General features: G+C 45.8%; 1 protein-coding gene across 4 annotated transcripts in view; it reads left to right on the forward strand.

Annotated features, from left to right (window-relative positions):
- LOC142560917 (DNA-binding protein SMUBP-2-like) overlaps positions 1–25,248 on the forward strand; it is a 97,190-nt gene that overhangs the window by 63,505 nt on the left and 8,437 nt on the right. For all 4 annotated transcript variants that reach the window (XM_075673339.1, XM_075673337.1, XM_075673336.1 and 1 more), the window contains 2 exons: positions 1,523–1,699; positions 10,379–10,553. In XM_075673339.1, the coding sequence (XP_075529454.1) occupies positions 1,523–1,699; positions 10,379–10,553 (352 nt within the window). The remainder of the gene's footprint in view (positions 1–1,522; positions 1,700–10,378; positions 10,554–25,248) is intronic.

Here is a 25,248-nt window from a genome sequence, read left to right on the forward strand (position 1 = left end):
AATAGTCCCTAAAGATAGCCTATGATTCCCCTTTGCTCTAAAGTTGATGCGCAGTTCTCACCTCTGCTGACCATAGAGATGATACGTTAACAGCACATCTGAGATGTCTTTATCTCGGTAATCACAAGCTCGTGGTAAAGGTTTGGTTCCCCCACTTCTATGTAGGGAGCATCTTGTGAAGGGCTACCTCTAGTATTAGTTGACGAAACAAAATTTCCCTGTCTTTTGGCAAGTTATCAGAGAGTCTGACTTAATAAAAGCTCATATTCCTAACAACCCTCGGCTCGAAGCTCTTCCTTCACTCCATGGTGATGATGGTGATGTTTGTTGCCATCTCCTCTGAAACGGGGTGGGGATAAATAATCGCCTAGCCCGCTTGGTTTAATCAGGCCATCTATTGCTATCTAGACTTTTGCCTGTCTGATCTCAATCTTTCGTATTTAAAACCTCTCTCACCATATTGTACCATTACTTACACTTGCAATGACTCCGGTTCCATGAATCTCTTCCCTGCTTTTTTTCCACCAATACTCTAATCGTCTCTGCTTACTTATCTCGACTGCTGACCAGCTAAGTCTTCCACTTTCTTTGAATCCCAATGCTTCTGAAAGGTACGCACTCCCTACAGGTCTCGCTGGCTAAATGTCTTGGCATTCTATTACGATGTGGAGGGTTGTTTCCAGGATTCTTTTTGCAGCAAACACCCGCCTCGTCCTGTGGTGCTATGACATGTTTTTCTTCTCGAGCAGCTAGCTCGGGCCTCAAATAGCAATGCACTGTCGTTTGCGTTATCATACAGGATTTCCCTCCTGATTTCTTTCTTGCCATTGTTGTAAATCTCCATGTTCTTTTTTGTTTCTGCCCTTTGTATCCAATTTACCATCTCTGTTTCTCTCACTTTCTTTTTTATGACTCCTGGCTGTCTGCTTACCCTTTCAGTCACCCTGTACTTGGTTGCCAACTTTCTTAACCTCTTCCTCCATTCTGTGGCCATGCTTTTGAGGTACAGATATTGCTGCACTTTAGCCGCCCATTTAATTTCATCCATGTTCTTGCAATCGTGCTCTGCACTTCTCCGACTTCAGTAGAGGCCCAACCCACTGCCCTGCACTGCCTCATTTGTGGCCTTACCGTGGGTCCCCAAAACCCAGCACCATCTCTCGGCTGAAGAAGACACCACACTTCTCAAGAATTGCTGTAGAGTGTCAGCAAAGCACAGTGACCGCTTTTGTCCAGGGGCAGTGCGGTAGTTCTGGTGGACTATCGAGTGGAGGACCACTGCATACAGGGCTGGGATAATTTCATGGTTCTATTTTAATGCTGCCCATTTTTGTGCTTCGTTAGTGGTCTAAATGGCATTCCACTCATGTTATCGTCAAATTCAATTGGTTGTTTATAGCGGATGATAAGAAAGGAATATGAACGAGCAGAGGCAAACCAGCCTAGAATTGGGACAGATCTTTTTTTCATGGCTTCTGTGTTTTAGAAAATTTTCACAAATGAAGTGGTTGCTGTGTCTCAGGAACCGTCGGCTTCCTCGCCGAGGATCGGAGGATCAATGTGGCGGTGACGAGGGCCCGGCGCCACCTGGCCGTGGTATGTGACAGCACCACCATGTCGAGGCATGACTTTCTCAGATCGCTCGTCGACTACATTAGTGACGAAGGGGAAGTGCGAAGTGCACGGGAATATACATCTGGTGAGTGCACACTTCGATGCTATAGGAGTTGTCACAAAAGCTAGTTTTTAGCTTTTGTCTGTATGGTGGCAAATTCCAGTGGCTGAGCTGGAATTTCGCCTGGTACCTCTGCCCTTAATTATGCGAGCACTTGGACTTCATAAATGTAAATGAACAACGAGGCTATCCAGAATGGTAGCCCGGTGGTGCTGTGCTTCTGAGTTCAAGATTGTGGGTTTGATCCCAGTTGCAGCGTCCACATTCCGATGGGGCAAAATGCAAAACACTTGTGTACCGTACATTGCGGGCACGATCAAGAACCCCAGGTGGTCAAAATTAATCTGGAATCCTGTACTAAGGCATGCCTCATAGTCAGATAATGATATTGCCACGCAAAACTTCAGAATTTGATTTCATTCATTTAAGCAGCAATATTTTCAGTGCCAGATCATAGCAGAAGCACTTGCACACTGTTCATTCTGGTAACAGTATCTGACTAAATCGGTGTTCTATGATTATGTGCTGCAGTTCTTATGGTTACACAGCATCGGAGCCACGTCAATGTTGCCGTTATCTGTTGCTTTAACACTTTCCTGTCCGCAGGAAAATAGGCAGTTTTTTGGGCAGTCTAGTAAACGATTTCTTTACTGCTACAACAAATGCTTGATAGAATGTATGGTATCAATTTGTAGAAGGAATGTGCTTTCTAATAGTATTATTTTCAAGAAAATATTTATCAACAATTCTTTGAAAAAGTTATACAAAAGTTTCTTACAAACATGAGAAAACTCTGTAAGAACATTCAGAATCAGAATCAGAATTTACTATTAGAAGTTGGGTCACATTACAAGTATTTAGTATACAGAAGGAGGTCCCATAGTCAAAGGCTGTATTGGTACCTCCTGCACAAATACAGTCATTATAGTTAACATCTCAAAGCAACAGCAGTATATAATAAGGAAGTATACAAGCAACATGAAAAGAATGGTTAGAGAACAAAATACAGAATTGATTACAAATAACGTGGTTTAGCACATCTCATGGGAGCAGGAAAAATTGTGCGGGAACAAAATATCAACGATTTATTTACAACAAAAGAGAAAAAAAAAAGAAAAAAATTCGAACAAAGACTGACTACAGTAATCCTTGTCGTTAATCTGGCAATAAAAAATTCATTTTTAGTTCTCTTTTAAATTGTGATGAAGATCTTGCATTTTTCATTGTGAGAGGAAGAGTGTTCCATATGGATATGGAAGTGAATTCTACAGTCTGTTTACCATAGTTAGTGCATATTCTTGGTAGAATAAAATTGTTATTCAACGCAAATCTGGTGGTACTATGAATCATCAGGTTAGATGGTGAAAATGGGATCGATGGTAGCTCATTATTTACAAATCTGTAGAAAAAATATCTAGGTTGTATTTAGTAGTCCAGAAATGGTGAGGATGTTATTCTCTTGTAGTAGGGAAGTCGCATTAGGAAAGCGTGGACTGCAAGTAATTATTCTTATGGCTCTGTTGTGAACTGTCTGGAGAGACGCAATATGAGTATTATATGTGTTTCCCCAACATATTATGCCATAAGTAATGTTAGAGTGGACAAAAGATTGGTAAAGTGAGAGTAACGTGGTACGTGTGAAGTAAGGGCTTGTTTTAATTAAGATATGTATACCATAAGCTATCTTTTTTTTTATGTGAGCAATATGATTATGATATTTCAAATTACAATCAAGTAGAACACCAAGGAAAGATGAACATGAACTTGGAGGAAGGCGGTGAGCACCAAAAGTGATGGGTGGAATGGATGGTATGTTTTGCTGATGGGAAGAGAATACAACAAATTTAGTCTTAGTTGCATTAATAGATAACATGTTAACATTACACCACCTTAAGATATTTTCTAAGTCAGCATATTAACGAGAGATGAGATATCTTTATGAAAGGTAAATATAGTGGTGTCATCTGCATCCAGAATGCATTCTGTGGAAGAAAGACAGTTAGGTAAATCATTAATATAAACCAAAAACAGAAGTGGCCCCAGGATAGATCCCTGGGGCACACCAATGTTTGTAGTTCGCTGCCGAGAATAAGCATTGGAAATAGAAACAAATTCTTGTTGTCCTGAGCAAGAAAGCAGTTACTGAATTCAATCCAAACAGATTCGCAATTACTAATGGTTAAGGATAGGTCGTGTCTTCTTCGATAAGCAATATTGGGAGAAACATATATGGCCGCACCACCGTGACAGCTCGTTAATCTATTGCAGTATTCCGATTTATAGTTAGGGAAGCAATACAAATTTTTGTCGTGGTCAGATAACCAAGTTTCTAACCAAGATAACTAGGTTATATATATATTTTTTATGCTGCTTTGCACAAAGAAAGCAAAAAACTTTCGAAATAGGTGTACACCTTGAACAAAAAGGCTGCGCACAACATTCCTGCAAGTATAAGCTGTCTGCCTGTAGAAGTTCTTCATATACACATAGGAAAATGTTAGCCCTAGTGGCGGCTCTTACAAGCCGCCGTGCAGCACTGCGGAATGCAATAATTGCGCAGCCGCCTTCCTATGCAACACTGCACCCCTTGCACCACCACCAGCAAGGCGTCCTGCTCCAACGACGTTGATGCCCTGCAGGTAAGAACTGTGACCTATAGAACACGCCGGATATCTTTAGATCTGAGCGCGGCTGCAACGAAACGCTTCGGAGTAGAAAAGCAAACCTGCCGGTGGGTACCTGTTGACGTTTCGGGGCTATCTGACTCACTTTTGCACTGAATAAAAATCAACTTCCAAGTCTGTGCTGCAACCACCAAAAAATTCTGATGCAGATTTATCGGAATCTGTCGACATTAGCCGTTTCCGACGGGCATCTGCGTGCGACGTCGACGCCATGTCGGAAGCTGCGAGCGCTCGTCACGCCCGACTAAAAGGCGCTTTAAAAGGCTCCCCACAGTGAAAAAAAAAACCAAACACAAGAGCAAAACTAGAAAAAGAGTTCCTCTTTTACGCACTGGTTGACGCTAGCTGTAGGAAAGCACGTTAAGCGTGGCAAAATTTGAAGTTAAAACCATCGGTAACAGGCTGTCAATGGGTATAAACACAGAAAGAAAATTGTTAACCAAACATGTTCCTTTTAAATTTGCCAAGTTGAAGAAGTTTTACTCACAGAAGAAATTGCCATTCACCGGAGTGCGACTGAATATGAGGAGACGTGTCTCAATGAACTTGAATAACAAGCTTGACAATTGAAATGAAATTTGTCCTGGTCTATGTAACTAAAGTCTGGTCTTGCTGACTTAAATTTTTATGCTTAGGTCACTGCATTCTCGCACAAGAATACTTTTACAACATTCTGTGACTGGGAAGACATCACAGGTTCAATTTGCAACTGTTGTAACTGCATACCGATAAATTCATAACGGTAACAGCGCATACAAAATGATGGACAAGGTGCAACTCCTGTGTTCTTTCACCCCCTCCGTCATTTTGTTTGCGCTGTTACCGTTATGAGTGCATGCCAACTCGCCCACCTTAATTCCGATAAAGGTGGAAGGTGAAAATGTTCTTGCACTGAGCTCTGGGTCCATATTAATCCCTTCCGTGCCTTAAACGAACGGGTTTGTCCGCGCATTTCTGGTAAAACTGGCCGAAGACGAGCTGTGCTCGTCAACAGTACTTTCGTTTTCTAGCAATTTCATGGACGAGCTGGTTTTTTCTTGGTGCTTTCTCGTGTTTCCGGTAGATGGCCGCACAGAAGCCATGGGGCAGTGCAAGAAGGAGCGAGTTTGTTCTGGCAGAGGAAGTAAAACAACTGTAGAAGAGTTAACTGCTGGGCTAGTTGGTGATCTTGCATACCGAAAAGATTTTGCGCCAAAAAACAACACACACAAGAAAGACGACGACACCACGGGCACTACTTCAACTGTTTAATGAGGGTGAAAGCACTCGACATATATAGCCCTCCAAAACACCGCGCTTGCGTACAAGGCAACATGGAGTACAACGTTTTATCAGAGTAGGCGTGATAGAAACTTCAGCTCAGCCTTGTAAAGAAAAACCGATGTATCACTAACACTTTGTACTCCATGTTGTCTTGTACGTATGCGCGGTGTTTTGGAGGGCTATATATGTCGAGTGCTTTCACCCTCATTAAACAGTTGAAGCAGCGCCCATAGTGTCGTCGTCTTTCTTGTGTGTGTTGTTTTTTGGTGCAAAATCTTTTCGGTATGGAAGTAAAACAAGTTGCTCACTGGAGTCTTTAGAATTGGCATTGCCAGCTGCTCGAGCTTCACTGGCTTGTTCCCAAAAAAAAAGAGAATCCAATGAGGAAGTGTGCTGCTCTTTGACTGAAGAAAGTACTGATGCATTCAGCTCATCTTTTGAGAGAGAACAACAGTGAGAGCAACGTTTCTAGTGGGTTTGACATCGCAAGGCAGTGGCACGGACTCGACGTAAATAAAGCTCCTGCATGCCCACCACACGTCCCATTTTTGTTTCTCAAGGTAAGATGTCTGATGTGGAGGACATAGGTGACCCATTGGAGTATTTCACAATGTATTCAGCAGGTGAAATAGAGTTTTATGTTCTCCTCTCATTATGGGTCTGCGGGTACCAAATAGTAGATTTCTAATTGAATAGTGAATCAAATAGAGATAAGAAGGTTGAATATCGAATCAAATATTTAATATCAGAAAATTTAACCACTCCTATGCTTCCAAATTTTGTGCAAAAAACACCGCTACACATGCTCGGGAGTCTAATCCCCTTACTTGAGAATCTTGCTAGTTAGTATCAGTAATTTAGGTACCTATGAATCAAAGTGCATATATAGTATGCTCTATCTTATTATTAACTAACACCAAATTGGTATGCCTGCACTGATAGCAACTCGGTTTGTATACACAGGCCTGGAAAATATTTTTTATCAATGAAATATCTGTCAAATAGAATTAAGTGTGTTTTTTCTCTCTGAAGCCGATGAAATGGCGAGGTTATCCTAGATACCATTGGGGTTTTCAGTTTAATATAGGGCCATACTGTGCTTAATGCCAACCTTATGCCACTTAGGAATGTATTAACTTCCCCTTTTTTTTGCAGAAGGCAGGAGTGTTTTTGCATCTTTATGGCAGGTGGCTTCCGTGGGTTATCGTCAGCTTTTTGCAAGGCTAATCTCTTCGACAGACAAAAGCGGGAAATCTGCGTGACGTCACTCAGAAGCGCTCCGCGCAGTCATCAGTGCCAACAATACAGATGCCCACGGCATGTTCGCGCGACGTTCTCCCCCCCCTTTTTTTTTCTGTCCGCATCTATCTGTCATCTGTGTAAATGCATCTGCAGCTGGAGGTCAGTGGGCTGTCGCATGGTATTTTTGAGCCCGCCATGTAAATCCTAAGCTATAATTATAGTCTAGTGATGGGTTGCTCGAAGCTACGAAAATAGACAGTTGTGTGCCTACATACGGCATTCGGAATGAGGGGACACTGTACAGTATTTCTCAAAGATGGCAGCCATGAACTGTCATCCCATGGACTCACTTTCGATGGCAAGGCAATTATTCACAACATTCGTGCGACTGCTGTGAATAAATTTTCGTTTATTGGGTAACCATAACTTTATTCACCAGCACATCCAACGATGCAGCTCCGGTTTGGCTCAATGGGCTGGACAAACTAGTGGGACCATGGTGAAAATTCGCCGCTGGCCAACGTGATGACAGGCCGCAAACCGTTGCAGAAAGCTTGTCGCTAATATGTTCTTATGGGTGGTGGCTCATTAGTGAACAGTCACGAAATCACGCTTATTGGTGGTTAGATTGACAGCCATTGAAGCGGCGTTTGGGCCTGCGGTCAACAGCTGGCAACTACTGCGAGCATGGTGCCAAGCTCATTTGCATGCTTGTGTGTGTTTTGAGAGGTCCCAACTGCACTTATCGGCATGCGTGAGCAATGGACTTGCGTATTCGATGCGATCAGTGTGTCTTTGGGCCAGCGGTGTAGCCAGAAATTTTTCAGCTATGCCAACCTCTCTCTCTCTCGCCCACATGTATATATAATATTGGTTGTACACCATGCAGAGACACTTTCCAGGCAAGAATGCTTTAGCAACGAGGATGCACCTTTCGCAGTCACTTCGCATCAAATTATGCTATCAGCCTTATGCTATTTTAGAAAATGGTCATATTAAAAAAAATGTTAATGTCCTGTTTAGAAGCCTGCCTGAAAATTACGGCATTTGAAAGTGTCGTGTATCCTGACATCCGTCTATCCTGAAACTGTCGCAATGTTTAGTTAGAATGGGTTCTCCGCAGAAAGTGCCATGTGTTACCACATGATAGGTGAGCCTCAGCTAGGCAACTGGCCATGGCTGTCTGGTGTTGAGTGATCGGGCAGTAATAAAACGCTCTCCCTATGTCCATAATTATCCGCCAATTTCATTCTTCAGCACCTTTTATGAGTGATCCCCCTTCTTGTATCTATCACGCCACTCCCCTTCTTAACATTCTTTTCCATTAGTCACTGTCACATTCTTCAACATTCACCAGTTTGTTGAACAGCTTGGCAGCCACTAACATTCCTATATTTCTGTTTCTGCGTGGACATCGAGGCCATTCTCCTACCTGCTCGCCCACCTGTTTGTTCTGGCAGTTTCTTAGCTTCCCCGGCCCAGCACCCCTGTGCTTGATATATTTTGTTATGCGCAAATCAGCATTCTTTTAAAGTTTGTTGTTCTTTCTTGAAAGTTTGGTGACGTGGGGGTGGTTCAGAGTGTGTATATACATGGAAGAAGCGTGGCAGAGAGGAAAGATGTGAGAACCTCGTTTGAACCTTTGCACCGCGTCAAATATGCACAATGCCCTCTGGAGCTCTCTCGGTGTCCATCACCACATTAGCCTCTTGGCAGCTGTAATTATCCGTGACTCCCCCCCCTGTAAAACCACAGCATAAATTGCAGCGCTTACCATTCTACTGTACTCAAGTTCAGAGGGAAGCTAGATAGAATGCTACAGAGGAGGGGAGAGAAGAGGCAAAGAATGGGCGGAACCGAGGCAGTTGCAAAACGAGTGATTAACGGCCTTGCCACTCTTCACTCTTAGTTCCTATGCAAGGGGGGTTGGGGTGGGGGATAGCGAAAAGGTGATGTGAGAAGGCAAGGAAACACTACTACGAACAACACGACAGCGGTTGTGGGCAAACTGGATAAACTGAAGTTCTAGGTACGGTGACAAGCAAACCCCCTCCTGCCCCTTCGGACTTTCTTTTTCATCCATGTCGTTCTTTCAGAGCCCACCTCCTCAAACTTTCTGTTCCGTGGGAAAAGAGGTGGGGGGGGGGGGGTCGACTTCCTTGGCTAGGCCAATGCATAACTGCGAGTCGGCCTAGTTGGAACAGATTCATCTTAACACTTTTTGTGCGCAAACAAACAGGGACGAAGAATAGGCGCAACACAAGGACGAGCGCTTTCTAACAACTAGTTTTATTTTTGAAGAACTACTTGCTTAAATACCCACAGATCTGCGCGATCTAGTCAACAGAGCTTGCCTATAGCGCAATGATACCCGCTGATCTGCGCGATCAAGTCAAAAGAGCAACGTCAATATTACATATAACACTTGTGATAAAAAGACGTGGACAAAAGCCACCCGGTCATACTAAAAACAGCAAAGTGCTTGAAAACAACCACTTGCAATAAAATGCGTTAAAGATGTGATGATAGAAGTGAATTTTCTTTATCTAACAATGAAACAGAAGGATGGTTGATGCATTTTTCTTTTTGTTTTTCAATCCACTGTGCTTCCACGATTTCCCTAGCGGTTTGATTCCTATGCCTATACAAAATGTCTGTGCTAGTAAAACAAGGGGAGCAATCATGTTCTTGGCAATGCATTGCCAAATGCGTACTAGGGCGACCTTTCAGACTAGACAAGTGCTCCCTTAACCTCGTGTTAACGCATCTCCCAGTCTGCCCTACGTACACATGACCCGCTCGCTGTGACGCTGGCGTCGTGCATTAGACTAATGAAAGAACTTAACAAGTATAAAGGACAATGCACAAAGAATCAAAGGCAGAAGGATGTAGCTTCCAATGTTTCAGTGATTTCGTATGTGCACGGCCTTTCACACAGACTTAAAAAGGTGGCTAGTAGTTATGAAGTAAAAGTGGTATTTTCGGCAAAAAACAAAATAGGTAGTGTGTGTTCCAAGATTAAAAAGAAGTTCGAAAGTAAGGATGATGTAAAGAAAGAATGTAGTGTTAAACATCCGCGCAAGAACCAATTTGTTGATTGCACGAAGAACGTTGTTTACCAGATTCCTATGACGTGTGGTCATGTGTACGTAGGGCAGACTGGGAGATGCATTAACACGAGGTTAAGGGAGCACTTGTCTAGTCTGAAAGGTTGCCCTAGTACGCATTTGGCAATGCATTGCCAAGAACATGATTACTTGTCTTACTAGCACAGATAATAATAATAATAATAATAATAATAATAATAATAATAATAATAATAATAATAAACAATAATAATACAAGCCCACAGAAGGCTTCGGCAGACCTAGCAAAATCATATGTACAATTTCATTATTTGTAGTAAAGATTATTATTATTATTGTTGTTGTTGTTGTTATTATTATTATTATTATTATTATTATTATTATTATTATTATTATTATTATTATTATTATTATTATTATTATTGCAGACCTCGAACTGTGTTCATCCACACCAAGGCCATCCACATTACGGGCAACGGAGGTGAACAAGCGGGCCAGCAAGTCACGCCAGCAGCCAGCACAGGATGCCCAAAATGTTCAGGGCATGAAGCCAAGGCAGGCCTCAAAGCAGAATGATGCTCAACGTTCTCGGAGGACAACGGAGTGAGTACTGTCAGACAGCGTACTTCAGCGATTCCTTCAGTTCTGAGCTCATTTACTGTAACAGCAGCATTCCCTTACATGGAAGACCACCATGTTGTTTTTACTGGCCTGCTCTTTCCTCAAATAAGTCTTCACCTGCTACCTCCGCATTGCCATTGCTACACAAAAAGATGTACTCAAATGTATTTTAGATGGATGATGAGAGGAGAGGTATCCACTTTGCCTTTTGTGACATACATACTTTATTAGCAATAGCTTTACACGCAGCATACAAGCAGCAGCATCAAAGTTGAAACAGCCAAGACTGACAATAAGCGCATTGTTTTTTTATCACACTAAGTCTTTCAGCAACTTTGCTGCTACAGATTTCGCATGTTTCAGGAACTTATCTATATCGACTTTCACGAAAAAAGCACCCCTTTTGCACCATTTTACCATTGAAAAATTTCTAACATGACGTTCAGAAGCTGACGATTTTTTTCACATACAGCATTTTTCGTAACACTTCACGCAAGATTTATAAAACTAAAATAATCCCAAATTTTTGAAGCTAAAAAAAAAATTCAAAAGGGTTTGCAGCTACGCTATGACTCATTATGATGAAGAAATTGCGGTCACTGACCAAGTCGAGGTGAAAATAACAGAGACGTTTCAGGATCCGTACGGGTTCCTTGATCACACTTTACAGGCAGATCAACAAAACTGCCGTGGGTGCTTCCATTTCCGTTACTACAGCCAACTTGGCCATGGAGGTCATTAAACAGAAGGCCCTCGCTGACTTCACTCACGCGCCAAAGGTTTTCGTCCGCTATGTAGACGACTGCTTCTGCATTGTGCGAAGGCAGGACGCTTCACACCTCTTGCGTCGTCTCAACTCGGCAGAAGCAGCCATACAATTTACTACAGAATTAGTGTGACAACAGCCTCCCCTTCCTTGACGTCCTCATGTGACATTCCACTCATGTGAAGTGGAATGAGACTTTCACTTGCTGTGCATAGCGACTCACACCGGCCAATACTTAAACTTCAATTCATGTCACCCGGCTTGCCACAAGCAATCCGTCGTCACATCTCTCGTGACGCGGGCCACATGCATCTGCTCAAGTGACAACGAAATGCAGAACGAACTGAAGACAATTCGTCACAAATTGTCCAGGAACGGGTACTCCAAGAAGTTTATTAACAAAATGGGAGCTTGTGTCCTCCATATTATTACGATATCATCAAGCGATGGGCTCAAGAGACGAACCGCTGCGAGAACGATGAAGTTGGTCGGTGCCCTTGGCATGAGCGAGTGTCAGCCTGGCTGCCTGGCTCCAGTGTAAATTGTGTGTAAATAGCATCTTTCTTCTGTGTCTTTCCGCACATAACATTTCCGGTGGAGGTCAGCGATCCCCGCCTCGCCACGGAACTCCAAAGTGGTCGGCACACCGAGCTTGTTACCATGCCTCCCGGTGACGAGCCCGCCTCTGCAACGGCTTCCGCTTGTCTGACTGCTCCAATCGCCATGGTTGCCCCACATCGTGACCAAGGTGTGTTCTCTGGCCTGGAGGGACAGGATGTTGACGACTAGATCAAGCTCTATGAACACGCCAGTGCTAATAACAGGTGGGACCCAACGATTATGCTCGCCAATGTTATCTTTTATCTCGGCGGCACCCCACCCGTGTGCCACCAAACGCATGATGACGAAATAACCAGTTGGGACAATTTCAAAGAAAAGCTATGGGAACTGTTCGGCGACCCCATTGGGCGCAAGTCTGCCGCGAGAAAGGCTCTTGCGTCTAGTGTTCAGTCATCTACAGAGCCACACGTTTCCGACATCCTCGACGTCTTGGCTCTATGCCGTAAAGCTGACGATATGTCCGAAGCAGATAAAGTGGCACATGTGCTAAAAGGCATCGCCGACGACGCTTTCAGTTTGCTTGTTTTCGGCAACGTCTCGACTATCGACGCCATTATAAAAGAATGCGGTAGCCTTGAACAGGCTAAGAGCCGCCATATCTCACACCACATTGCGCGGCTTCCCAACACTGCTGCTACGTCGACATGTGAGGGTCGACCGCGTCAGACCACCACCTGTGACGACGTCACCCGTATTGTTCGCCGCGAACTCAAGGCCGCCTGTTCGCCAGCCTTCTCCACGACGCCTCCCGATCTGCCAGCAACTACCATTGCGATGATTCAGGCCGTTGTCAGACAGGAATTTGAAAACATGGGTCTGAACACCGTGTGTTCCACGTCCCAACCCAGCGTTCCCCAGTTATTTAGCGGCCCTCCTCGTCCCCGGCAGTCCTTTTCTGCCACATCTCGCTGCAACCCGTCCGAATGGCGTACCCCTGATGACAGGCCGATCAGCTTCCACTGCTGTCGCATCGGCCACGTCGCCCGTCACTGCCGCAACCAATGGCCACCACCTCCTCGGACTTACGCCACCACTTATTCCCGCACCTTTGGACCTTCTGTACCCATGCCACCCGCCATGAACCCACTACCACTGATGCCCCTGCTCCGAACCTTCGGTACAACCGCTCGCCCTCACCTCGACGCCATCAGTCTCGTTCGCCCCAACCCCGCCGCTTCTCTTCGCCCCCTATCGCCTCCCGGACCCAGCCGGAAAACTAGGCACTGCAGCTTCTGGAGGTGAAGCAGCGTTGTCGACCCTGCCCTCAAATCCTCTGCTCACGTTACCTACTAACCGAAACCTTCTTGACGTTGATGTTGATGGCTATTCTGTCACCACACTCATCGATTCAGGAGCACATCTTTCTATTATGAGTGCTGCTTTCCGACGACGACTGAACAAGCTCCTTACGCCAGCGTTGGCACGCGTCGTTCGTGTTGCGGATGGTGGTACTGTGCCTATCATCAGCATGTGTACGGAACGTGTCAGCATCGCCGGCCGCCACACTCCTGTCCTCTTCACCATAATTGCTCATTGCCCCCACGATCTCATTCTCGGCCTCATTTTCTCTCCGCCCATTCTGCTCTTATTGACTGCTCTTCCAGTACCCTTCACCTTGAGTTGCCGATGCTCGCAGAACCTTCTGACACACCCCACTGCCGCTTACGCTCCACCGGCTTTCTTCGCCTGCCGCCAAAATCCATAGCCTACATTGAACTGTTGTCTTTCCCACCAGTTCCTGATGGCGAGTACCTCGTCACTCCTCTGCCCGACATCCCAATACAGTATGACGTCACCGTGCCTCACAGTATGCTTACTATTACTGCGAACCACACTCACGTGCCTGTCTGTAACTTTGGATTGGCAAAGCAAATTCTACCGCAAGGTATTTGCCTTGCCAACGTTGATTGTCTCAGCGACCATCATGTGGCAACTTTATCGACCGATGCTTCCTGCGAGCTTAGCAGGCTTATCGTGCCAGCCTCAGCCGCCGATCCCAAGATACAGAAAATGGTTGCGACGGACCTGTCTTCTGCGCAGGCTGAAGACCTTTACCAAGTATTATCATCCTACAGAGATATTTTTGACTTCGACGATTGCCCTTTAGGTCAGACGCTCGCGGTTGAGCATCGGATTCTTACTGACGATGCTGCGCCTATTCACTGACGACCGTATCGAGTTTCTGCGTCGGAGTGCTGAGTAATTCAGGATGAAGTGAACAAAATGCTCGATAAAACATCATTGAGCCTTCATCGAGTCCCTGGACGTCACCTGTGGTGTTGGTTAAGAAGAAGGATGGCACGTGGCGTTTCTGTGTAGACTACCGTCATCTGAACAACAATACTAAGAAGGACGTCTACCCGCTCCCACGTATAGACGACACCCTTGACTGCCTGCACGGTTCCAGCTATTTCTCGTCTATTGACCTTCGTTCAGGATATTGGCAGATTGCTGTTGATGATATGGACAGAGAAAAAGCCGTGTTCATCACACCTGATGGCCTATACCAATTTAAAGTAATGCTGTTTGGATTATGCAACGCCCCTGCCACCTTTGAGCGCATGATGGACTCCTTGCTCCAAGGTTTCAAATGGTCCACATGCCTCTGCTACCTCGACGACGACATCGTCTTCTCGCCAACGTTCGACACTCACCTTGAGCGTCTCACAACTATACTTGATGTATTTCGAAAGGCGAAGCTGCAACTTAACTCGTCCAAATGTCATTTTGGCCACCGACAAATTACTCTTCTGGGCCATCTCGTTGACGCTTCCAGAGTACAGCCTGATCCCGACAAAACTCGCGCTGTCAGAGAGTTTCCGGTTCCGAAGACAGCCGCAGACGTTCAAAGCTTTGTAGGGCTGTGCTCGTACTTTCGTCGTTTTGTTCCAGATTTTGCGACAATTGCTAGGCCCCTAACTAATCTTTTGAAGAAAGGCGTACAATTCTCGTGGGGTACTACAGAAGCCGCCGCCTTCTCTCGTCTCGTCACTCTTCTAACCTCACCACCCATTCTCGCCCACTTCGACCCTGATGCCCCTACAGAATTACTTACAGATGCCAGCGGTCATGGCATAGGTGCCGTCTTAGCCCAGCGTCACCGTGGCAAGGATCGCGTTATTGCTTACGCGAGCCGCCTCCTAGCACCATCGGAGTGCAACTATTACATTACGGAACGCGAATGCCTTGCTGTTGTCTGGGCTGTTGCGAAGTTCCGTCCTTACCTTTACGGTCGCCCTTTTTCCGTAGTCACTGACCATCATGCTCTCTACTGGCTCTCATCGCTAAAAGATCCTACAGGCCGGCTTGGTCGATGGGATTTGAGGTTACAGGAATTTTCACATTCGGTGGTGTACAAGTCTGGCCGCCTGCACCAAGACGCTGACAGTTTGCCGCGTTACCCTGTTGACTCTGATTCCTCCAATATTGCCAGTGATTCTTGCGTATTCTCTGTATCCCAGCTGCTTCATTTCGCGGACGAGCAACGCCGTGATGCCTACATCAGAGCACTCATCGACCGTTTTGAGCACTCTCCGGCCGATGCTGCTCTACGCCTCTTCGTCCTCTGCGACGGTACTCTGTACCATCGTAACCTTCATCCGGATGGCTCTGAGTTCCTGCTTGTGATACCTAAAAACCTCCGCTCCATTGTTCTAGAAGAGCTTCACGACGCACCAACACCAGGACACCTCGGTTTATCTCAAACCTATGACCGCGTACTTCGCCGTTTTTTCTGGCCGGGCATTGCCCGTTCCGTACGATGTTACATCGCCGCTTGTGAACTTCGCCAACGATGCAAGAAGCCTTCCCAGATCCCCGCTGGTTACCTGCAGCAGCTCGACATCCATGCCGAACCCTTTCATCGTGTCGGCTTGGACCTTCTTGGCCCATTTCCGGAATCCACATCAGGAAACAAGTGGGTTGCAGTCGCGACGGACTACGCGACCTGCCACGCCGTAACCCGTGCTCTTCCGACCAGTTGCGCAACTGATGTTGCGGACTTCCTCCTACATGATATTTTGATGCATGGTGCTCCGCGTCAATTGCTTACAGACAGCGGCCGCACCTTTTTGACCAAAGTGATTGACGACATCATGCGTGCCTGCTCAATACAGCATAAATTTATCACCTCCTACGACCCACAAACGAACGGCCTCACTGAGCCTTTGAACCGCACCCTTACAGACATGCTATCCAAATACGTTTCTGACGACCACCGTGACTGGGACCTGGCTCTACCTTACATTACCTTTGCATACAACTCTTCCTGTCTCGAAACTGCTGGCTTTTCCCCGTTTTACCTATTGTATGGCTGCGAACCAACGCTACCTCTGGACAGTGTGCTTCCGTCCGCCACAGCTTCAACTAGCGATTATGCCCGTGATGCAATCGCCCATGCTGACCATGCTCGCCAACTTGACCGCACTCGTCTACAAGTGTCTCAAGACAAGCAGAAACAACGCTACGACCTCCGTCACCGTGATGTCCATTTTGTGCCCGGCGCCCTCGTGTTGCTTTGGTCACCATCGCGTAAAGTTGGCCTTTGTAAAAAGCTGCTTTCCTGTTACACATGTCCATATCGCGTGATACGCAAAGTGACCGATGTCACCTATGAAATCGTTCTAGCCACGCCCACTGCGTCCTCTGCTGTGACAACCAGTGACGTTGTCCACGTTGCCCGACTCAAGCCCTACAACTGTCCACGCACCTTGGATATTTAACAGCACCGTGACGGTGCTTTCGCCGCCGGGGGGTAATATTACGATATGATGGAGCGATGCTCAAGAGACGAGCCGCCGCGAGAACGACGAAAAAGTTGGTCGGTGCCCTTGGCACGAGCGAGTGTCAGCCTGGCTGCCTGGCTCCAGTGTAAATAGCGTGTAAATAGCATCTTTCGTCTGTGTCTTTCCACACGTAACAATATAAAGCCGTCTCAAGGCAAGTCGTTCATGAAATGTGCTGGCGTCTCATATGTGCCTGGAGTCAGCGAAGCTCTTAGCCGCACATTCTCAAGATACGATCTTGTAATAGCACGCATGCCATCCAACAAGCTGAGAAACCAGCTTGTTAACGTAAAAGATCAGCTTGAAAGCAAGAATTACCCTGGTGTCATCTACAAGGTACCATGCGCAGACTGCAGCTGCAGTTACATCAGCAAAACTGGCAAATTCACGAGAAGAAGCGCTGTCTCTTCGTTCCCTTCTGTCGCCCCACGTGTTCTCATGTGCTTTGCCTCAAGAAGGAGGAACCTGAGCACGAAGCTGTTAGGGGACCTCTTGTTAGTGCATAAAACTAATAACAGTATTGACAGCAGGGTAATAAAAGCGAGATACGCAAAATAGTAAAGGCAGAAAATACAAAGAACACAAAAATACAATCCAATTCCACAAATACAGAAATTTATCAATGAGTTGTGCAATGTTGCTCGAAAGTACAAAAGAATAAGAGATTATGCTGCCAGAACTAGAAAAATACAACAAAATACAAATATTGTAGACTATTTCCAAAGGATACTTAAAGAAATAAAAAGGATATACTGTAACGAAAAAGCGCCGGTTAGCCCGGCGCATCTCCAGCGTATGAAATGTAAAGAAGTGCCACTCAGTCAGGCGCAACACCAGCGCTTTACGCACGGGGCTGGTTCTGACTGCTCGCAGGGATTGACTACCGCACCGAGTTCGACCTCTCACTCCTTGCATACCCTGTCAATAAACACCTTGATATTTGGTGGAGGTGCTGGGTACGACTCCATCAACGCTGGAACTTTGAAGCCGAACCCTTCAACCATCTAGGCCCGTGCCGGACGATCCTGCCCAGCTTTCTCAAACCATGCCTGCCTATCCAGGTCAACAAGCTGCAGTCACGGCACCAACTGTCATCTGTCCTGGCGTGCAGCGTCAGCGGGATCCTGCTGTTTTTGCGGGTACCGGTGATCAGGACGTTGAGGACTGGCTCGCCTCGTACGACAGAGTCAGCGTGCACAACCACTGGGATGATACGGCAAAGCTCAACAACGTAATTTTTTACTTGAGCAACGTCGCACATTTGTGGTATCGTAACCACGAATCTGACATCCCGACATGGTCGGCGTTCAAGATCAACTTCACGGAAGTCTTTGGTCGTCCTGCTGTCCGCAAACTCCATGCCAAACAACGCCTGCGCGGACACGCCTGCGCGGACACGCCTGCGCGGACACGCCTGCGCGGACATGCCCAGCAACCAGGCGAGAATTTCACCAGCTACATCGAAGACGTTGTTAATCTGTACAACAGGGTCGACGAAACGATGCCAGAAGCTGCAAGATCAAGCATATCCTCAACGGAATTGTGGACGACGCCTTTCAAATGTTGGTCGCCTGAAATCCGACCACAGTGTCTGTCGTCATTGTGCTGTGTCAGAGTTATGACGAACTTCGAAGGCAGCAAGTAGTCACACAACATTCATCCTGAGAACTCGCTGCTGTCTCAGGTCTGACGCTAGATGTTGACGAGTCTCCTCTAATGCACCAGATAGAGGAATTCGTACGAGAAGAAGTTGCTCGGCAGCTTTCCCTGGTGCCCTTTACAAATGCGCAACCATACTCTCCATTGACACCGGGGTTACAGAGTGCCATCAAGGAGCAAATCGCTGAGTGCCTGCCAGCTGTTATTCAGCCACCTACCGTCGCGGCACCCCTGATGTACGCTGGCATCGCTGCAAAGCTGCCCTTTGCTTCACGTCCACCTCTCCAAGCTGTTGCGCGACCACCCCCGATTCCCTTCTCACCGCCTACACCACAGCTACCACGTCTGCCCAATTTGTTACCATTGTGGTATTCCGGGACACGTTGCCCGCTTTTGTCGAAGCCAACCGCCGACCCAGGAGCGCTTACGCCCCTCGACAGCTACAATCTCCTGTGCCGCCGGATGAAATCCCTGTTCTCAACCATGCTCGTCGTTCCCCATCCCCATGCCACTGCTCCATCTCACCGATGAGATGCCGGCCAAGCCCTCTACCTCAAGGAAACTAAATGTCGCAGTTCCCGAGGTGAGAACTGCATCCCCTTCGATTTGCCAAAGGTCTCATAATAACCCCTGCAACATCATGGAGGTATACGTCGAAGGGATTCGAACATTCGCACTGGTTGATACGGGTGCAGCAATTTCGGTGTTACGCGCAGAACTTTGCCGACGAATAGGAAAAGTAACAACGTCACTTTCCGGAGTGTATTTGAGTGCTGAAAGCGCACAGCCTGTCGAACCATTGGGAGCCTGCACTGCACGTGTTGTCATCGAGGAGTCGCTTCGTGTCATTGAATTCGTTGTGCTGCCGTCCTGCTCCCATGATGTTATCCTAGGCTGGGATTTCCTTTCGTCAAACAATGCCATCATTGACTGTGCCTGCACCGAGGTGGAGTTGTCTTTTCTTGCCGATGCAGCCATGGACCAAGATGCTGTGAGGTCTACAAAAATGCTTGTGGTCGAAGTTACTGATATCCCTCCTCAGTCAGCCGCCGTCGTCTCCGTATCTTGCGCATCAGCACGTGACGCAACCGTGCTATTCACACCTGTGACTTCTTCATCCGCTGCCCTTCCCTTCCGTTGCCCTTTGCCAGTTTCTCGCTGATCCTGCCACTGTTACAACATCTAGGACGCTATGGCGGCAGGCACATCACTTGGTTGTTCGCGACCAACTCCACTACCGTCGCAACTTTCTCCCTGAAGGTCGGTAATGGCTCCTCGTAATACCGCATCATCTTCGGGCTGATTATGCGCATCGTTTCACACTGATCCCCAATGTGCACACGGTGACATATTAAAGACATACGCCCTCCTTAGGCTCCGGTATTACTTGCCTGGCATGTACAAGTTTGTTCGCAAGCACGTCTGCTGCTGCCTCGACTACCAACACCGAAAGTCCGTCCCTACTTCCACTGCCACACCTTTGTAGCCGCTTCCTTGTCCGTCTCATCCTTTTGATGGCGTCGGAATCAACCTTTATGGTCCACTTCCTTGTACCGGGGCTGGCAATCGCTGGATTATCGTTTCAGTGGATCATCTCACATGCTATGCAGAAACCGCTGCACTTCCATTTGCCACTACCCTAGACATTAGATCATTCATACTGCGGCATTTTGTTCTTTGTCAGGGAGCCCCTCGGTTACTTAGTGATTGAGGCCGCACTTTTCTATCTGAAGTCGTGACGTCGCTTCTGAAAGAGTGTCACATCATCGACAGGACCGCTAGCGCATACCATCCGCAAACAAATGGGTTGACGGAGCATTCCAACCATACTCTTGGCGACATGCTCGCCATGTACGTCGCTTCCGACCATTCCAACTAGAACGCTGTGCTTCCGTTCGTCACATTCGCCTGTAATACTGCCACTGAAGCCATCACTGGTTTTTCTCCGTTTTTCTTACTGTACGGCTGTGAACCTTCCTGCACCATCAATACCATTCTACCCTACCAGCCTGATTAATCAGAATGTGTTCCTGTCTCTCAAGCTGTGCAGCATGCTGAAGAATGCAGACAACTCACCCGCTGTCTTGCCACCGCAGATCAGACACACCAGAAGCTATGTCGTGGTGGCTCTGAACGCCCAAGCTTCCCTTCCGATTCATTGGTCTGGCTGTGGGTTCCACCTTTAGCTCCTGGCCTTTCTTCTAAGCTGCTCCGACGATATCATTGACCTTACCGCGTTATTGCACAAACTTTCCCCGTAAACTATGTCATCGAACCTGTGTTGCCGTCTTCTGATCAGCGCTGTCATGGTCGTGAAATTGTTCACGTAGATCGGCTCAAGCCCTTCTACGATCCCTCTATGCTACCTTATGCTTAGATCGCCAGGATGGCACCTATTTTTCCAGGGCACAAATGTAACGAAGAAGAAGCGCTGGTTAGCCCAGCACATCTCCAGCGTATGAAATGTAAAGAAGTGCCGGTCAGTTAGGCGCATCACCAGCGCTTTATGCACGGGGCCGGTTCTGACTGCTCGCAGGGTTTGAGTACCGCACCGAGTTCGACCTCTCACTCCTTGCGTACCCTGTCATAAACACCTTGACAATACAGAATATCAGGAATGTCTAGTATGTTATACAAGCACAACTCAAAATTTAATGCATAGGTGTTTGTGTGAGAAAGGTGATAAGAAAAAAATCAGCTATCCATTAAAAAGAAAATTTTTCCTTTTTGAAGCCAGATAACGAAGTGGTTTGTCTGATGTGAGTTGGCAGGTAATTCCATAATGATATGCTAAAAAAAGTAGATTGTTTGTCTGCCGTAGTTAATTCAAATTAAAGGCAAAAGCAAATTACAATAGAAAGCAAACTTAGTTGTATTATCGTTAACAAGTTTGAATCTGCTCAAGATGTTACGTGGCAAGAGGTTACGAAGACATTAAGGTTATTAAGGTTACAAGTAATCTTTATTGGAAAAAATCCTATAGCATATAAAAAAATGGCCATGTGAAAATTAGGAAAGTATCTCGATTGCAAGTGCACAGCAAACATAAGGATTAAATTCACAGAACTGTGCACATGCTAGCAAAATAGCCAAGTTATTTATGACCGAGATTCACAGATGCTTGAAAAACACACTTGTTGGCTTCCCTTCTGACAAGAAAGGCTTTAATTACCTCGCAGGGCAGCTGCTGACTATGACTGGACAAAACAGCCATGTCACAAAAAAATGGGCCAGTGCACACCCGCACATTTGGCAGTGTGCAGAAAGGTGGAAAGGGTTTGAGGCAGAGAGTGAATGGCCATGCTCTTGCAAACTGATGTTCACGCATCTTTTGCTTTGGCTAATGTCTGTTTTTCCACATGTTAGTGGCAATCGATAAATGCCAGATCGCCCATTTTTCCATTCTGATGTCCAATAGCTGCTGCCTCCTTGGCCATCTTCTCACCATGGGTGAGTGCAATTATTTAGTCAACCAACAAAACCAACCAAGATGATGGTGCCAGCCGTGAGAGAACACTGCTGACACCCATCCAGTGAGTTTGGGGCTGGGGTCTGCCGTTTTCTCTGTGCATGCACAGGGCATTTGCAGAGCAGCTTCAAGGAGCCTGTTGTGTACATGTGTTTTTTTTATCCCTGTCAGTTGTTTCTGGATGACTTCACTTCACTTTATTACCTTAAAGGCCCCCCCGGGTTGGGGGTGTTACATAAGGGGTGGGTTACATGTATAAATAATATAATAAACAAAGAAAACATGTAATGAACATAAATTATTCGCTGTTAAATACAGTAGTTATACAATTCAGAAATTTAGATGTACAGGTGATTGCGGCGATGTCGTGTGGAAGGCCGTTCCAGTCCGGGGCTGAGCGCGGAAAGAATGAAGATGCGAAGGTAGCAGTGCGCGTACAAGGCCGTACAACTTGAAGGGGATGACCAATGCGGGGGGAAATACGTGCCGGCGGATTGATGTAGGGCGGATGACGAAGTGAGCTGTAATAAAGTTTATGAAACAAGCACATACTAGTAATACGACGTCTACAAGCTAGAGATGTTAAACCTGCCTCTGCTTTTAATGATGATATACTAACATTATATGAATAGCATGAATATATGAATCTTGTGGCTCGACTTTGTACTGATCCTAGGGAAATTGTTAGATAATTTTGGTTAGGGCTCCAAATAGCAGAGGCGTATTCTAATTTAGGATGGACAAGTGATTTGTAGGCAAGTAATTTTAGGTTTTGTGGGGCATGTCGTAGATGACGTTTTAAGAATCCAAGGGTTCTGTTAGCAGATGATATGATTTTTGTGACATGTGCGTTCCAGGTTAGATCATTGGACAATGTTACGCCGAGGTATTTATAAGTGTGAGTTAATTCTACCGTGGCGTGCGAGATTTTGTATGAGAAGAGGAGAGGATTACGTTTTTGGTTAAAAGACACGAGTTTACATTTATCGGGGTTTAGTTCCATGAGCCATTGGTTACACCAGTCCTGTACGCTGTTTAAGTCATTCTGGAGGGCGAGCTGATCAGAGGTGTTATTGATTGTGTGATAGATGACACAGTCGTCGGCAAAAATACGGATGCTACAAGAGACATGCGTTGGTAGGTCTTTAATGTATATTAAAAATAATAGCGGGCCAAGGACTGATCCTTGTGGGGCACCTGATGTTACGGGAAAAGGACTAGAGGCTTGATTATTAACGTAAACATACTGGGTGTGGTTAGCGAGGAATTCACTTATCCACTGTAAAATGTTAGGATGAAGGTTTAGCCATGAAAGTTTTAGTAGCAAGCATTTGTGGGGTACTTTGTCAAATGCTTTCGTGAAGTCCAGGAATATTGCATCAGTTTGAAGGTTACAGTCAAGGTTCATATGCAAGTCATGGATGAAAATAGCCAATTGTGTATCACAGGATAGGTTTTTACGGAAGCCATGTTGAGCAGGATGAAAAAAATTAATAGAGTCAAGAAAGTTCATTATGTGGGAATAAATGACAGGTTCCACGATTTTGCACAGCACGCTTGTTAAACAGATGGGGCGGTAGTTAAGGGGTGATTCTTTGTTACCTGATTTGAAGACCGGAACAACCTTCCCCACCTTCCAATCGCTGGGAATGCTACCTGTGGAAAGTGATTGTGCAAAAAGTTTTGATAGATACGGTGCGGAAGCATGGCCAGTATTTTTGAGAAACTTGGGGGTGATTTCATCAGAACCCGCTGAAGATGACATCTTGATATTTTCTATAATACATATAATGCAGTGTGCAGAAAACATGATTGAAGGCAAAGCAAACTTAGGTTGGTAGTTGCGGTAGAAAGTGGCATATCAGTTTCGTGTGTGAAGACGAATGAGAAAGCGGTGCTAAAAATATTTGCACAGTCAATATCACTGGTCATCTCGCCAAGTGGACTAGCTAGTGTGATGATCGGAGCCTGTTGAGGATTTAGTACTTTCCAGAACTTCCTCGGGTTATTTGTTAGGATCTTGGGGAGGTCAGTTTGGAAAAAATCGCATTTGGCATTACGGATAGATTGCAGGTATGTTGATTCGGCTGTGTAATATTTCTTCCAAGCGCATGCGCTTGGGTTGCGTTTTGCTGCATGGAAAAGTCCCTTTTTTTTTTTTGTTGTCGAGTGTCTTCAAGAGCTTTGAAAACCATGGCTTATTGTGACTGGCACGAAATGTGGTGGTGGGAATAAACTTCGCAGTGAGTTCGGCAATTTTAGTTTTGAAAGTAAGCCAATTATCCTCCAGGGATCGATCATCGAAACCTGTCTCAAAGTTTGGAAATGACGCCGTCAGGTGATTATTAATTTCTTCGTAATTCCCTCTGTCATAGAGGCAAATTGTTTTGCGAAAAGTTTGACGCGATTCAGGGGTGACGGTGAAAGTAGCGTGTAAAACTTTGTGGTCACAGATTTCGCGGAGGTAAGTAAGCGATGATAAACTTTCTGGGTAATTAGTTAGAATAAGGTCCAAGATGTTGGAGGATTCATGTGTGACTCGTGTGGGTTCAGTTACTAACTGGGTGAGATTCAAATTCAAACAAATGTCAACAAAGTTGGTTCTTTCGGTGTTGCCTGTTGGTGTTAGGTTCAGCCAGTCAATGGAGGGGTAATTAAAATCACCAAAAAGAATAATGCGCGCGTTGGGATATTTGCCAGTTATTTGATTCAGACTATTGTTTAAATGTGAAGAAAAGATTAGATTACTGGAGGGGGGTCTGTAGCAGACACCTAGTATGACGATTTGTGATACAGAACGACAGATTACCCATAGTATTTCAAGCTCCGATTGGATGTTAATAACAGAACAAGGCAACAGCTGGTTAGTGGCAATAAGAACACCTCCTCCTCGTGAGCTCTTGCGGTCCTTGCGAAAAACGTTAAATTGCGGCAAATCAGCCAAAACTTGCGGATCGGTGGCATAGACTAAGGCATAGACTATCACATAGTTGCATCTCATTATAATGAAGTCAGACCTGCCACAAAACTACCATTGTTATAGCCGGTATTCATTATAAGCATATATTTGTTACACACTAATATTGGTGAAAAACAGTTTGTTTAGTTTGTTGTATTCGACAGTTTGCTATATCAAAATATAACTGCAATATCCCACCAGAAGCCACATTTCTGGTGGGGCTCCAAGAGTACGGTTTATTTGGTGCCCCATGGTAAGATTTAAGCCAGTGATGCGTATTTGCTCTACACATGTATTGACAGTGGTTTATTGTAGGGGGGCTATTTGTTTTCCTTGTTTTTCATTTAGGTTTTTGATAACATGTGCAGGTACGAGGGATGTTCCGAAAGTACGTTACGGCATTTATTTTCACAAGGAAA

This window comes from Dermacentor variabilis, chromosome 10 (assembly GCF_050947875.1).
Source record: "Dermacentor variabilis isolate Ectoservices chromosome 10, ASM5094787v1, whole genome shotgun sequence".
NCBI classification, from domain to species: domain Eukaryota; kingdom Metazoa; phylum Arthropoda; class Arachnida; order Ixodida; family Ixodidae; genus Dermacentor; species Dermacentor variabilis.